General features: G+C 49.7%; 1 protein-coding gene across 2 annotated transcripts in view; it reads right to left on the minus strand.

Annotated features, from left to right (window-relative positions):
- LOC135368299 (nose resistant to fluoxetine protein 6-like) overlaps window positions 1-8,585 on the minus strand; it is a 39,966-nt gene extending 31,381 nt beyond the window's left edge. The window contains exon 1 of one of the 2 annotated variants that reach the window (XM_064601481.1): window positions 8,422-8,585. Coding sequence is in view for 1 of the 2 variants with exons in the window: in XM_064601480.1 (XP_064457550.1) it covers window positions 19-247 (229 nt within the window). In the remaining variant the exon portion in view is untranslated. Of the gene's footprint in view, window positions 1-18; window positions 492-8,421 lie in introns of those variants that run through there. The other variant, XM_064601480.1, reaches the window with a different exon arrangement.
- Window positions 8,586-13,669: the final 5,084 nt, after the last annotated feature.

Genomic DNA, 13,669 nt, shown 5'->3' on the forward strand with positions numbered 1-13,669 from the left:
TAAAAAGAACTGACTCACTCTTCAGAGCCCATGGGGATCCCTGGCGCAAGTGCTGCAGGTAGAACTGCGTCTGGTTACGACACTCGGCGCTCAATCCGGTGTCCGGGGTTCGAAGCACGTGCCACAGGCGCGAAGGCCAGTCGCTGTCAGCGCGCACCGCTTGGAAAAGGACACCGAGGAGCACGTGGGGCAGGAGCCGCCACATGACTTCACCGGCAGCCGCAGTGCGAACCCCGACGGAAGACATGCACTTTCCGGGGGGCGGCTTTTATATTTTTTGGCTTCATGCGGACGTCACCGGAAAAGAGAGGACCGCAGATGCCCTCGTGGAGCGTGTTGGGGGGGAAAAAAGACAAAAATTGATTGTTCGCTGAATTGAGGCGACTAAATCTGCGAGGGCAAACCGTGATAGGCGGGTGGGGGGAAGGGGAGGAGGTGAGTGGAGCGCAAGCATTCTTTCCATTCGCTCGGTGCGTGTGCGCGCGCTTCCAGCGTTCCGTTCGAGTCATGTGACGGCCCGATACCGAGCGCGCGCGCGCGCGCGGCGGCCTTGCGGCGGTTGTGGCGCTAGCTTGGCGGGGGAGGGGCGCTGCGCTAAGCGCGTCACACGCCGAGCGCGGAATTGCCTTTCGCCGACGCGTAGAATTGGCGAGATAACTTCGATGTAGTGGTTCGTAAGATATTCTTCGGTCGTACACCTCTCGTGGCTGGGATTCTGCCAGGTATCGGGGTTATGGTTGCGAAAACGTTCGCGACGGCAATTGTGATCAATGCATACCACATTCGGTCGATGCACTGTCATAGAAAAAAGGAAAAATGGTAATCCCCCTGAAATTATCAGAAAAATCCGGAAATTTTCTCGACCAGCCAACAAGTAATGGTGATTCTCCATACTTTGCTCTGACATCGTCATGAAGTGATGGCGATGATTTCTTTCAAATGTGTCAAACGACTCGTAAGAGGGTGGGCCGCGATACTGAAAGGACTATGCAACGCATTTTCTACAATAGCGGGCGAACGTTCCAGAACATTCCCGTATTTATGCTAGGTGACCACTTAGCAAGTGCACTAGAATCTTATTTTTTCTCGTTTGCTTCGTTTGTTTCGCGTCCCTCGAGCAACTCGTCATGCTTGACAAGCAAGTTTAGGGGCCTTTCTCTGTATATTACTGAGAACCACAGAAAGCTCCATGACACCGAAAGGCCACGAACGCCCGAAAAATGTCGGGTCGTTAGCGAGCTCTGTCCTTCTAGTGAGCACGACACTGTTTCCATAGAAAATACCTTGTCCGAAATGGGCCTACCGTCGTCTTACAAAGCTTACTTATGCACCGCACCAAAGGGAGTTACTTGATGGCGAATTCCACTGGTCCTTCTGGTGCGAGCAGCTGAACCCTCGATAAAGCTACAAAATTAGGCGCGAAGGGATTGAATACGAAATCAACCAGCGCGAAACAATCACGCTCCAGCCAAGAGCAGGGCGGAGTTCCCTGTGTACGTCCGGTACATCCGCCCAACGAACACCACCTATAGAAACATACGGCTAGTCATTAAGAGCCAATCAGGCCTGGAGACGAGCCGCCATGAGCCACACGAGCAGCTACTTGTAGCCAGTGGCCACGGAACACCCGTGTTTGAAATCGTCTGCGGTGATTAGGTGAAGCAGACGACACGTGAAGCGGACGACTGTGTGTCCACGTAGCGAGACCTATAGCGGCTACGATGATGGCACTCCAAGCTGAGACTGGGAGGTGATTCCTGTCAATACCACCTCAAGAGAAAGCCTGCTTACTCCACAACGTGACGTAATAACTAAGAGTCAGCCAATCAGGATCGTGTTTCCAACGGTGGCAGCCAATCACGAACGTGCTTTCAGCGATCGTAGCCATGGAGACGAACCACCGTCGTCTGCGAGCGAATCTGATTGAATGCTCCCCCTTACTAAATGGGAAGTATTTAACGCAAAATGGTTCCATATCTTTCTCGAGTCTGATTTTCTGGAAAGCGTGTTGCGCTTTTTGTCTGCAGGTTCAGGTGTACAGATTCCAAGTTAGCCGCAATGATTTGCGAGTTCTTGAAGTAGCAGAACGGCGAACCGCAGTGGCAGACGAAATCTGACATAATATGTCCACGTAGCGAATGAAGGAGAGGAGGCGATAAGCAGGCCTTCGGTATCTTCGCGTTGCCCCTGTAGTGTCTTGTGTTCTCCGTGTTTTGTTTTTTTTTCCTCAAACGCTTAAAGACAAACGTCAATCGGCACAGTTCCTTGTGAAGTCGGCCCAGGACGCACAATCCCCCTTCGATGGTCATGACGTTGCCCGCCTGAGCACGGCCGATTACGGCAAGCAGTGCCATCACCATTACGACTACCACCAGGAAGGCTTGCTTTCTGTATGTTGGTGGTGTTGGCCCAACGCTCGCTGTTACTTGTCCCTGGATGGGGAAGCGACGACGGAGCTCTCTTGTTGTCGGTGGTGATGACGATGAAGATGGAAGGAAGCAATAAAATGGAGAGGTTGGCCGCACCAACGTGGAGAGGGGCTACGCTACACCACCGCGTGCCGAAAACTGTAGTAGCTCACATGTCGCTGAACACTGACGAAAATGTACAAATAGGCACAGAGTCACCTTGTACTATAGTCACTAGTCCGCACTAGTCACTAGTACATGTACAAAGGTACATATACAGTCACGAGGAGGGGAAAAAACTGGATGAAAAATAGGCATCCCCCACCGTCAGTCAGTCACTCGTATCAAAACTTGTTCTCCGTCCCTACATGCCTCAGAGAAAGACATCAAAGGCGTGCAGCACATGTGCGTGTCTTTGATGAGTGGCCAGGTTCCCCGAACACTGAAAATAAATTACCGGTTATCCAGAGCCGCGAGAGATGACTGAAAGGCGCCTCCGGTTGACACAATACTGCACACACAAGATGGGATCATGTTTTGTGCCTTCCAGTACACCACAGTTCGAACAATTGGGCGCCGCCGCCTTCCCTATGTACAGCAACCCGCCTGTTCAGGCGAAGTCGGTGAATGAGGGCCTGCACTGATTGCGGAAGGGAGGATGTCAAGTCAAGTCAAATCAATGATCGATGGTGCAAAGCAAGGAAGAACATGCACTGCCTGATAACCACAGATCCTTGCTATGTCGCTGGCGAAGAGAGCGAAGCATACACTTTGCCTCAGAGCTGTGTTGAAGTTTCAGCCCAACCCGAGGTTCTTCGGTGGAGCAAGGAAAAGCGCTTCGTGACTGAACGAGTTGATCCGAAATGCCCAGCGAAACAATCGATTCCGTTCAAGATTCCGGCGCCGGCATAATATGGCGAATACGACTGGTCAATCAGGAGCATGTTTCACTGACCGTTTCAGATCAGCTTGCACCACGCCCGAGCGCGCTTTCCCGCTGAACCGCGGAAGCTTTGATTCAGCCCAGGGGCAGATTCCGACCATCAGTTTGGGAGGCGGGGGGGATTTCTTTGTCGGAGCGAGTAGTGGGGGAGACCTTGAGGGGCAAAGCACAGCTAGCGTTGGATGGGACAGACTTGATGAGCGTTCCGGGTGTTGGCAAATACTTCCGCCAGGTTATTGTCTAAAGCGTGCTCGTCTTTCGGTGGCGGACTCGGATTGGGTCCCACCGTGCAGGATTCTCTCGCTATGTCGCGGGTTCGGGTGGTTGCTCGAACGGTCGAATCCGCCGTTAGATTTACCAAATTTCATCGCGGAGAACTAATCAACAGGCCCGGCGAAAGAAATTACGGGCCCCGGGGATGACTCCGCATGAGTCCTGCCCAGACCGCCCTCCTCACGTCTTCTGCGGTGCTAGCAAGCGTGGGGCCTTAGGACGAGCGGTGCCCCTGAGGAGGCCCGGCGCTCAATCCCCGGTTGTCACCTCCCCCAACTCGCCCGCCCTGGAGGCCATGCACCGTATCAGTGTATCATCAAAACACCGGCGCGTGCCATTACACCATATCTATAGACGCGACATGACCTAGATGAAATCTCTAATAAGATCAAACTTGACTACATCCACCGGCTGTCGGTGCGAAAGGGCCCGACATCACGCACGGCGTACTGGCCCGTACCGGTATGGTGCCATATTTGGTCCGCTGCAGCATCGTTGCCAGGTACACTGAAATGTCGAGGTATGTACTCTACACTGTACGTACTCTACAACGTGGCCGACTCCAACAAACGGACTACAACACGGCGGACTAGTACTGTGGACTGCAGTACGTCGTACTGCACCAACGGAGAGGCGCTACCTTTGGCATCAAGATGCTTAAAGGTGATGTCCAGACAAAAAACGCAGTTGAACGAAATGTGCAATCGGAATAGTGGGTTCCTGAAATATATTAACCGGAATATTTCGTTTTGAAACCGTCGGAAACATTAGAAAATGAATTTACCCGAATTTTGCAGCCGGCTGCGCGTCCCGGCTGAATTCAGGCAACAATGTGCACACCGACGTCACTGGAGTCTCTTATGAATGCAGGCTGTCCCTCAAAAAATGCGGCACCTCAAGCACCTCACGCTTTCGGTGCTATCGGATCGCAACCAGCATAGCGACGCAATTAACTAAGCGATTGGGAACTTCGACGGCAATGCCAATTACGTCACCGGAAGAGGCGAAGCAGGAAAGGGCCGTTTCAACCGGAAGCTTTCAGTTGGTTTCGAATTCAATGTTTTACGAAAAAAAGAAAAAACGAGAACGAACAAATTTTCCGAAACTTATTTGGTGAATTTTCTTCTTGGAAGGCATGTCTCCAAGTGGTTATCACATTAACTTTAGAATTCCGGGTTCCTCGCGGACACCACCCTATGTGGCGAGTCCAGGCAACACCTCCTAGATACCTGTGCACTGCCCAACTCACGGAGGCCTGCGTGAGGTTTGAGAGCCATACTTCCAGCTTTTCTCTTGTTCGTTCTTTCATTGACGTCATAGCAGCACCACAGCAGGCCTTCGCTGTGTCACGTGGGGCGCAGGCCTGATGCAAGGAGGTGTTGGTCCATGCAGGGGATTTCCGAGCAGGCCTGGTGCTATCTAGGAGGTGTTGGTCCAGGGAGGGGATATCCGAGTACACGATCACGCCAAGGCAGCGATGGAAACGTACAGGCTCAAGCTTCTTGGCACACACTCAAAGAGGTTAATTTGTCATATGCAGCCTTGCGTGTGAACGGGAGCCCGACGCACTTTTCGAGCGAAAGGTGCGTCCCAAGTTGTGCATTGTACTTGTGGATGTTATTTAAAGGCAGCTGCAAGCGGCGCTGAATGGCAGGTCGCGAGTTTCCTACTGTCCAAAGGGCAAAGTCATCCGCATACACAGAGAAGGCCACTTTTCGTGGAATTATCGGTTTTACGCCCGCCGTCGCCACATTAAAAAGTGGACTCAGGATGCTTCCCTGCGGGATTCCTTGACTAACACTGTGCTGAGGGCTTTGGCCTATGGACCACGACCTACTAGATTATAGCGACCATGTCATAATCGGCAATCCCTAGGAGAAGCCCATTCGCACGATCCGCTAGGGGCGCTAGTCATCGACCCGCGAGATGTACTTCATGATTGGACAATGGAAATACTGACTTGAATGGAAATGGAAATTTGAACTTTGAACGCGCAGAAGCGGCGTACGACTACCGTAGCAGACGACAGCAACAACTTCTACGAAAACGCGTAGACTGATGACGATACGTTGAAAGATGAAAGTCACTGAATTGTCACTGAAAGTCACTGATGACGATAGTCAACTTTAGAAAGAAGCACCTCTCGTGGGACACCCACCACTTGTACGAAAATACTAAGGTAAGCTAAAGTACAATGTACCGTAGAAATTCAGGAAGCAATAACCGGCCCGATGAGTAGCGCCACCGCTAGCCTACAAATGCGGCGCTGGGAAGGGGTCCATATGACATGGTCGCTATAATCTAGTCGGTCATACGGAGAGCGATGGTTCGGTCCGTAAGGCAGTCTTGGAGACAACTGAAGAGTATACCGGATACACCGGATTTGTCAATAAGAAGCAGATACGCAGAATTATAGAAGCTGCTATCAAAGATCTTCGTGCAAGTATATAAGAAAGAAAGCACACAGGGCCACTCTATCGTCTTCCAATGGATCCCAGGTCATGTGGGCATCAGCGGAAACGAGTACGCAGATCGAACAGCCGCATGCACGCTCCAGGACATCCGGCGTGTCCCCATCATCTTGTATCGGGGAGATCGCCGTTACCTCGTCTCAAGCCTCACTAGCCCCATGATGCAGTCTAAATGGCAATGTGACATCACCACCCACTCTCTGCTTTACTCCGTTGACCCCGCATTGTCCCTTACTCTCCCCCACCGAATGCCGCACTCCTTTAGCACAGTCTTCCACCGCATGAGACTTAATGTGGCTTTTACACCGGCCTTCCAACACCTCCTCGGTGTCGGCGCGTCCAGTCTCTGTACCACGCGTGGTGTGCGCAGTGACCTCCATCACGTCCTCCTGGTCTGCGGACAGTACGATCGCGAGCGCGCCCTCATGGAAACTGCTCTCCAACGCATCGATCAACGCCAGTTCGACTTAGCCAAAATTCTCGGGCCATGGTCGGACCCCTCACATCCGATGCAACGTCTACGAGCTGTTGCTGAGTTCCTCTCCAGCACTGCATTATTGGACGAACTCTAATAGGACACCTTTCCATCATCATCACTTTCTCATTCCTTCCACAAGCGCAATGGGGAAGTGTACCGCCATCACGGCAGACAATGACCCACCACATCATCATCCCATTTATGTGTGCGTGTCTTCGTGGCAGAGCTCTATGTCAAATGGCAAACGGATAAGTTTCGTAAAGCGAACGACAGGCGGGGCTTCCACGTGTATGACGTCCGTATAATTGCGGATAAAGAAGTCTTCCGCAAAACGAACGATAGCTGACCCGCGCCTCGATGGTCTGTTGGCAACGCTGCCGGCACCTTACATCTAGGACACACGAAGTCGCAGTTGCACTGCTTGCACTTTGTACCCAACACGTTTTCCCTTTTGCGGGAGCACCACCAGAAACAAATAAACAAAATAAAAATCTAGCTTCTGTAAAACCGGTCAAAGTGTTACTTCATCGAGTGCCACCGAAAACACTTGCATTCGAACACCTCTACGGTGCGAACACTTGCGTTCCTTTTCGAGGTTAACGAACGTTGAAATAAGGACACGAGGGTTAGAGACCATGCTGCTCACACTCGCTGGATATCACGCACGAAATTTCGGCAACACATGCGCTGCGGACTACTGCATCTACGTCTTTTATACCTTTGCTGTCTAACGCAGGTTACCGTACACGGGACAACTTCCCGTCCAGAAATTTGTTAGCGCCTAAAACTCGATCTTTTGCAGTGCTACTACGGAAAAAGTCTATAGGGTCTTCCCGAAATGATGTTATTGCAATCTACGGAACTCTGTGTTCGGAGAGCGGAGACCCACGCTAAATAAATTTCGTTGTCGTTGTGGCGCTTTGTCATGGACCAGAGCCGCAGCCGCGCGTGTTAAGAGGGCATACCAGTCCGGGAGCAACTCCGAATTCACGATTTTCCCGACACTAGATGGAGCCACGCTCGCCGTTGTGCTGAAGACTGGGACGTGGTGGGTTCGAATCCTACCACCGCCTGTGCTGTCTGAGGTTTTTCCTGGGTTTTCCGAAGACTTCCTAGGCGAATATATCGGCACAGTTCCCCCTGAAGTCTACCCAGGAGTCATACAAAACCCCCTGTCCCCGCACTCCTTCCTGCTATCCTCTCTCCATCTGTCCACGTCTGTACGCCGCTCATAGCCACAGTTGCTTCGCGGCGCTAACACGGAGTTTTAAAAAACGTTTCCTATTCAGGATGTCTTCAGAAGGTAAACATTTACTTGGCTGCGACGCTAGAGAGGTTAAACGACATTAAATATCAAGGAAATGAGCACGAATTAAATTAAATAAGAAAATAACTGAAGATAACTGCCGCACTCAGAAAAGGGCGGGCCCAAACAGCGCACTGCGCGCAGATTTCCTTCCTTTGATTTCGTCGCTGATTAGCGCCTCCCATACTACAGCCAATGAAAATCTCGCTCTCCAAGCGCAGATTCGTAATTTTTGTTATGAGGGGCATATAGTTTACATTTACCGAACGACGTCAGTGTGACGAGTCGAAGGGGTTTCTATGACAAGCCTGTTCGGCTTACCATTGGAGCCATTTTCACGTGACCTCAACTGTGTGAATGACTTGCTCTGGAGTCACTAAATAAGCTTATTTAGTGACTCTAACTTGCTCCGGTGGCTTCCTGCTATGAATACATGAGGTGGTGCAAGAGAGGAACACTCACACGTGACCATCCAACCTGGCACGTCACGCGAGGCTATTAAAGAGTAGCAAATCACTTGACTTTGGCTGACAACCTCTTACCCCTACAAAGAAGATATTCTCTTGCTTGCTCCTCTCCGTGGGTCCAAGCTCGCTGTCGTTAAGGATGGCTTTGGAAATACTTGTCGGAAAAGCTTGCAAGAGAGCCGTTTGAAGTGGAATGTTCCGGCAGACATGTTCATTTCAATACGTTATGAAAGTAGGTCAGCCTTTCGCGCAGATCGGCTTTTCCCTTTACCCTCGTGCACGTAGAACGGTCTCACTGGATGGCTCTCAAATAAAATACTACTGCTGTACGGGACACCGCTGTCTAAAATCTCCAGCCCGTGGCCGAGCAATTCCCTATCGGTGATGTCACGCACGAAGGAACTATACCAATACAGTCTACGAGGGGAGGCCACACACCGCACATCTGTCGGGAGAAGAACCATAGAATACTCGGCGTCGTCTGCTAGGTGCTATGGACAGCTGTTGAGCGCGGCCTCCCCTCGGGGAAGGTATTGGAATAGTTCCTTCGTGCGCGACAGCGCCGATAGGGCTTTGCTCAGCCACGAGCTGTAGATTTGAGACAACCGTGTCAAAAACAGTACAACTGCACGTGAGGTTCACGGCGGGCCCTCTCACCACCACCACGTTGCTTTATCTTCTTCACCATAGTGCTGTGGCCTGTCTGCAAATAACCCCTTATTGCTGCTTTCTGTGTTGACAGACGCTTTGTCACGTGCTTTCTCCCACCCCTTCTTTCTCCCATGCCAAATGACGTACTGTCATAGTGTACCGCGGTAGGAAGCAAACTTTCCCTTTGAAGGGACGTTCGCACCCGTTCCAGTTGATTGACGTTGACTATAATGTCGTTCTATTCCTCACGGAACACTGTATCGAAAACCCCACCTGAAATAGCGCCATAGTTTCACCGTTATTCCACGGAATACGCGAGAAGAGCACGCGCCGGATGTTCAGAGCATTCCGGAATTCTCTCTCTGGGAAAACGAGAAAACGTCACTCCATAAGAACCAATGAGGGCGCGACCCTGAGGAAGCGAATCCCGCGTTACGGAGAGTCTGGACGGCGCCTTTCCTCCTCGCCACCTAGATACGGAAGGCCTGCTTATTGCCTCCTCTCCCTCCTTCGCTACGTGGACATATATAGCCAGAATTCGTCTGCTATTGCGATTCGCCGTTCGGCGAATTCAAGAACTCTGGAACGATTGCAGCGAACTTGATAAATGCAGACATGAATCTGTAGACGAAAAGTGCAACACGCTTTCCAGAAAATCAGTCATGAGAAATGTATGAGACCGTTTTGAGCTTTATTTTGAAGTTTTTCCCATTTAGTACGCGAGGATATTCCATCACTGCTCGCAGACTACGCTGCTTAGTCGCCATGGCTACAACCGCTGAAAGCTCGTTCGTGATTGGCTACCGCCGCTGAAAACAAGGTCCTGATTCGCTGACTATTAGTTGTTACGTCAAGTGGACGAGTAAGCAAGTTTTCTCTATCTAGGCCAGCGTTTCTCAAGCTGCGGGTCATGAGCCTTTTCCTAGGAGTTATGCAGGGTCCAAGCAAACATGGGACGCGCCTTGAGTCACACATACCAACGTATTGATTTGCTTGTATCAAGAAAGCAAATACATCCTTCTCATTAAAATACATGATCAAATCAATCACTGTTTTAAAAAAAAAATAGTAAGCACTTTTGAATGCTCTTTCTGTGGCTGTCTTAAATTACAATGTAGCTGCGTCATTGAAAGTAGTACATTTTTGGAAGGCTTATAAATAGGGAGTGACTTTTTCGGGTTAAACCCGATTCCGCCCGGTTATTCCCCCCCCCCCCGAACTGACCCCCGACCAATTCGGGTTAAACCCGATTTCTCCCCGAATTCCAGTCACTATGAAATCCTGAAGTGACGTTTCCACTGAAGACTAACAAAGGTCGCCACGTGTAACACATGTATGGGTCACTTACATTCCCAGCAATACACCCATGTGTGTAAACACTATCTATGCCTTCGGGGATTACCGCTGGAAGGTCACGATCTCGCAAAAAAGAAAAGAAAGATAGATTAGGAAATGACTTAATAGACAAGAGGAGAAAAAAACGATAACACCCGAAGGTTCAATTATCGCCCGATTTCTCCCCGAATTATAGATTAAAAAATAGCGCCCGATTTTTACCCCCGAATCTGAGAAAGGCATTTAACCCGAAAAGGTCACTCCCTACTTATAAAGGTGGGGGTTATAGTAGGTTTGGTACACCTCAAAGGGGCCACGTACGGGTTTGAGAAAAGGTTTGAGAAACAGTGATAGGTGGTGTTGACTCGACGCTATTCAGCTAGAAAAAAAAAATATATATATATAGCCGGGTAGATTGTCAACAGATGCTCAACATAATCGTACCGGTTTCCGGGTGTGACGGTCCCTTTAACGGGATAAATGACAGACGTATGCAGCACCAGCTCTCCTGAAACACAATCCGCTCCAAATCGCTGAATCACGTCGAGCGCACGTCTCTGCGATCGGGAATTTCGAATCGCGTGGACCTGTGCTTCGCAATGGTGGTACTAAGTTTCTTCAAGCGAACTAACGCAGTAACTTGGGAAAGGGCGAAATGCACAACCTTTTCCAACAAAAATCTACGATCTGGTCCGTCGATGGCGGATTCACCCCTTTTAAAGGATGGGAGTATTGACACCAATCTACCCCGAAACTATGATGCATTTCGGTCCCTCGCTTAATCAGTGACGATGACACCGAAAATCCCAGACGAATTGAGGGCGTCGTTTTCCCACAACTCAGGCGCAAGAGCAGACGGCGGGTGTTGAGGGTACGGAGCCCCCTATGTGATGCTATTGGGAGGAGCCAGAGCCCCCCCCCCCCCCCATTATACGAAATGCCCCCAGAAGACAGTGCAGAGTTGAACCCGGGGATGGTAAACAGTGCAACCTCCATACACTTCCCAGCAACATTACAGACGCACGCCTCAGGGTACACTATTGAAAGGCCAGGAATGCCGACCCTCAGAGCTGTTGCAGTGACAACACCAGGGCGTGTTGAGAGAAAAGATTTATTCGAGAAATCCTATCAAACAGCAACGCATCACTGCTGCAAAACCCACTCGGGAGCTTCACCACGGCGAACGTTCTTACCTGGTGCGCGCAACGCTGCGGAAGCTCTTTTGCCAACCCTCCCAATATGCAAAGTTCTGCGCTTGAGCCTGCCTACTAATATGCATAGAGTTCAAATCTTCCTGCCTAAAGAACCTGACATTTCACTACCACCTGTGAAATTACGCGCAATTGCACCCTCTGCGACCAATTTACCACTCAAAATCTTAACGAGCAGTGCTGAAACCATGTGACAGCCTACAGGTCCGCCGCGCGCTACCGTCACGGAGAGCTCGAATACACGTCGCAAAGTGCCTATCCTCGATGTTGGCTGCAGTTGCGGGAAGCACACTCGCTGGCATTCTTCATCGAGTGTTCACAACAGACAAATCAACAAAAACAAAATGGCGCCCTGCAATGCCACACAATCGTTCACGACAAGAAACAGATACATTCATGCTTTGCAAAACAGACCGAGGTACGACGTAACTAAGGTTCATCGGCGCGAGCCAGGTGATCCCCATAGCAGCTGCAGATCCATTTCATTAGGAACGCTAGAGGTACTCTAACAGACACTTTGGCGCTAACAGGATACTCAATTCAAATGCCTAAAAAAAAATAAAAAAAAAACCCTGACACATCCTTAATAGCATGTACTTGTGCAAGAAATTTGCTCCGCTGTGTTTAGATCCCTTCACTGCATTACGAATGAAGGTTCCACTAGGCACTGAACATGCCAAAGAACTTTTCTATGAGGTCTAGAGCTGGGTTTGTGCCAAGGTGCAAGACAACTGTACGGTCGCTTACAATAAAAGGTATTACGGGGAAACAAAAAAAAAAAAAAGCCTGTAGGGAGTTCTGTACCCCATTCTTAGAACTGCTATCCTCATGTGAAAGAAAAAGCACAACACAAAGAAAAGCACGCAAGTCAAGGCAGCCTAACATGAATGGAAATATAAAAAAAAGTACATGTTCCAAATCCCAGTGTCAAAATATCCAGTTGGATCTCGGTAGTTTTTCAATCGTTGTCAGTCTAAGGTGTTGCACAAGCAAGCCGAGAACAGGGTAAGAACATGCAGGCTAAACCCGCACGCGCTTCACGGTCAATGCAAATTGCAATTTCCGGCTGCATTAGCACAAGGTTGCAAGTGTGTCTCAATAAACCCTAGGCAGAAGGGATGCTACATATGGCCGTTAAACTCATTCCTCCACTCATTGTACATGTGTCGCATCACGTTAAATGCGCCTAACGTCCGTGCACAAATGAGCAATATTTAGTCAACTGGTAAATGTGGACATACAAAGATAGCAACAAAAACTTCACATCCACGGTCCTAGCGAATATAAAAATCAGCAATAAAAATCAGACAAATCTGATGCAGGAAAAAGAATGTCACAAGCTATCTGGGAACCTAACTAAAATACAAACCCAGCAAGCAAGGCCTGAGACAAAGCTACGTTTACCACCCACTACGGTGCAATTGTACAGTGACCTAAAGAGTAGAAGAGGTCCCCTCTAAAACAGTATGATGGTCTCAAACATACTCTTCATTAAGAAGCAATACTTTATCCAACTGGCACAGTACCCCAGGGGCAATAAGATCCGGCGACTGAGTTAGACATTACCGAAGGGTAATGTGCATAGTACCAAAGTAACATACCTGCTTCAGTGCAACAGGCAGCATGGTCCACGCTGGTGTTACCAAGAAAAATACCCCAGCATCCCCCAAACCAATCTCTTCGGCCGCTTCCCTATAAAAGCCAAACAGCCTGCCAGACAGACATCCCAAATCCTGCGACTAGTTCAATCCGCAATGTCGTCATGTTGCACTAAGAGAAATGCATTGGAGGCAGTACGAGATATGCCAAAATCGACGCTATGACTGAGGGGCGAACCTAAGCAGCACAAGCTCGTCACTAAGCATAAAGATCATCTCAAAGCACCGAGAGCTCAAAGACATGCACATTGTACAGTCATCCCGTACTTAACGCGGCGGGAATTAACCCAGTGCACTGACGGAGATTACTCAAGGACCAGAAAGAATGAAGAACGTGAAAGTAGGGATAACTGCACAGCCCTGCAAGAACGATTTGAACATACAGCTTAACTCTGTTGGGTCAAAACTACTAATGCATGTATCACCAGGTTGCTACGAAATCATTTAAAATACAATTTTAAAGTTTTT

This window comes from Ornithodoros turicata, chromosome 9 (genome assembly GCF_037126465.1).
Source record: "Ornithodoros turicata isolate Travis chromosome 9, ASM3712646v1, whole genome shotgun sequence".
Lineage (NCBI taxonomy): Eukaryota > Metazoa > Arthropoda > Arachnida > Ixodida > Argasidae > Ornithodoros > Ornithodoros turicata.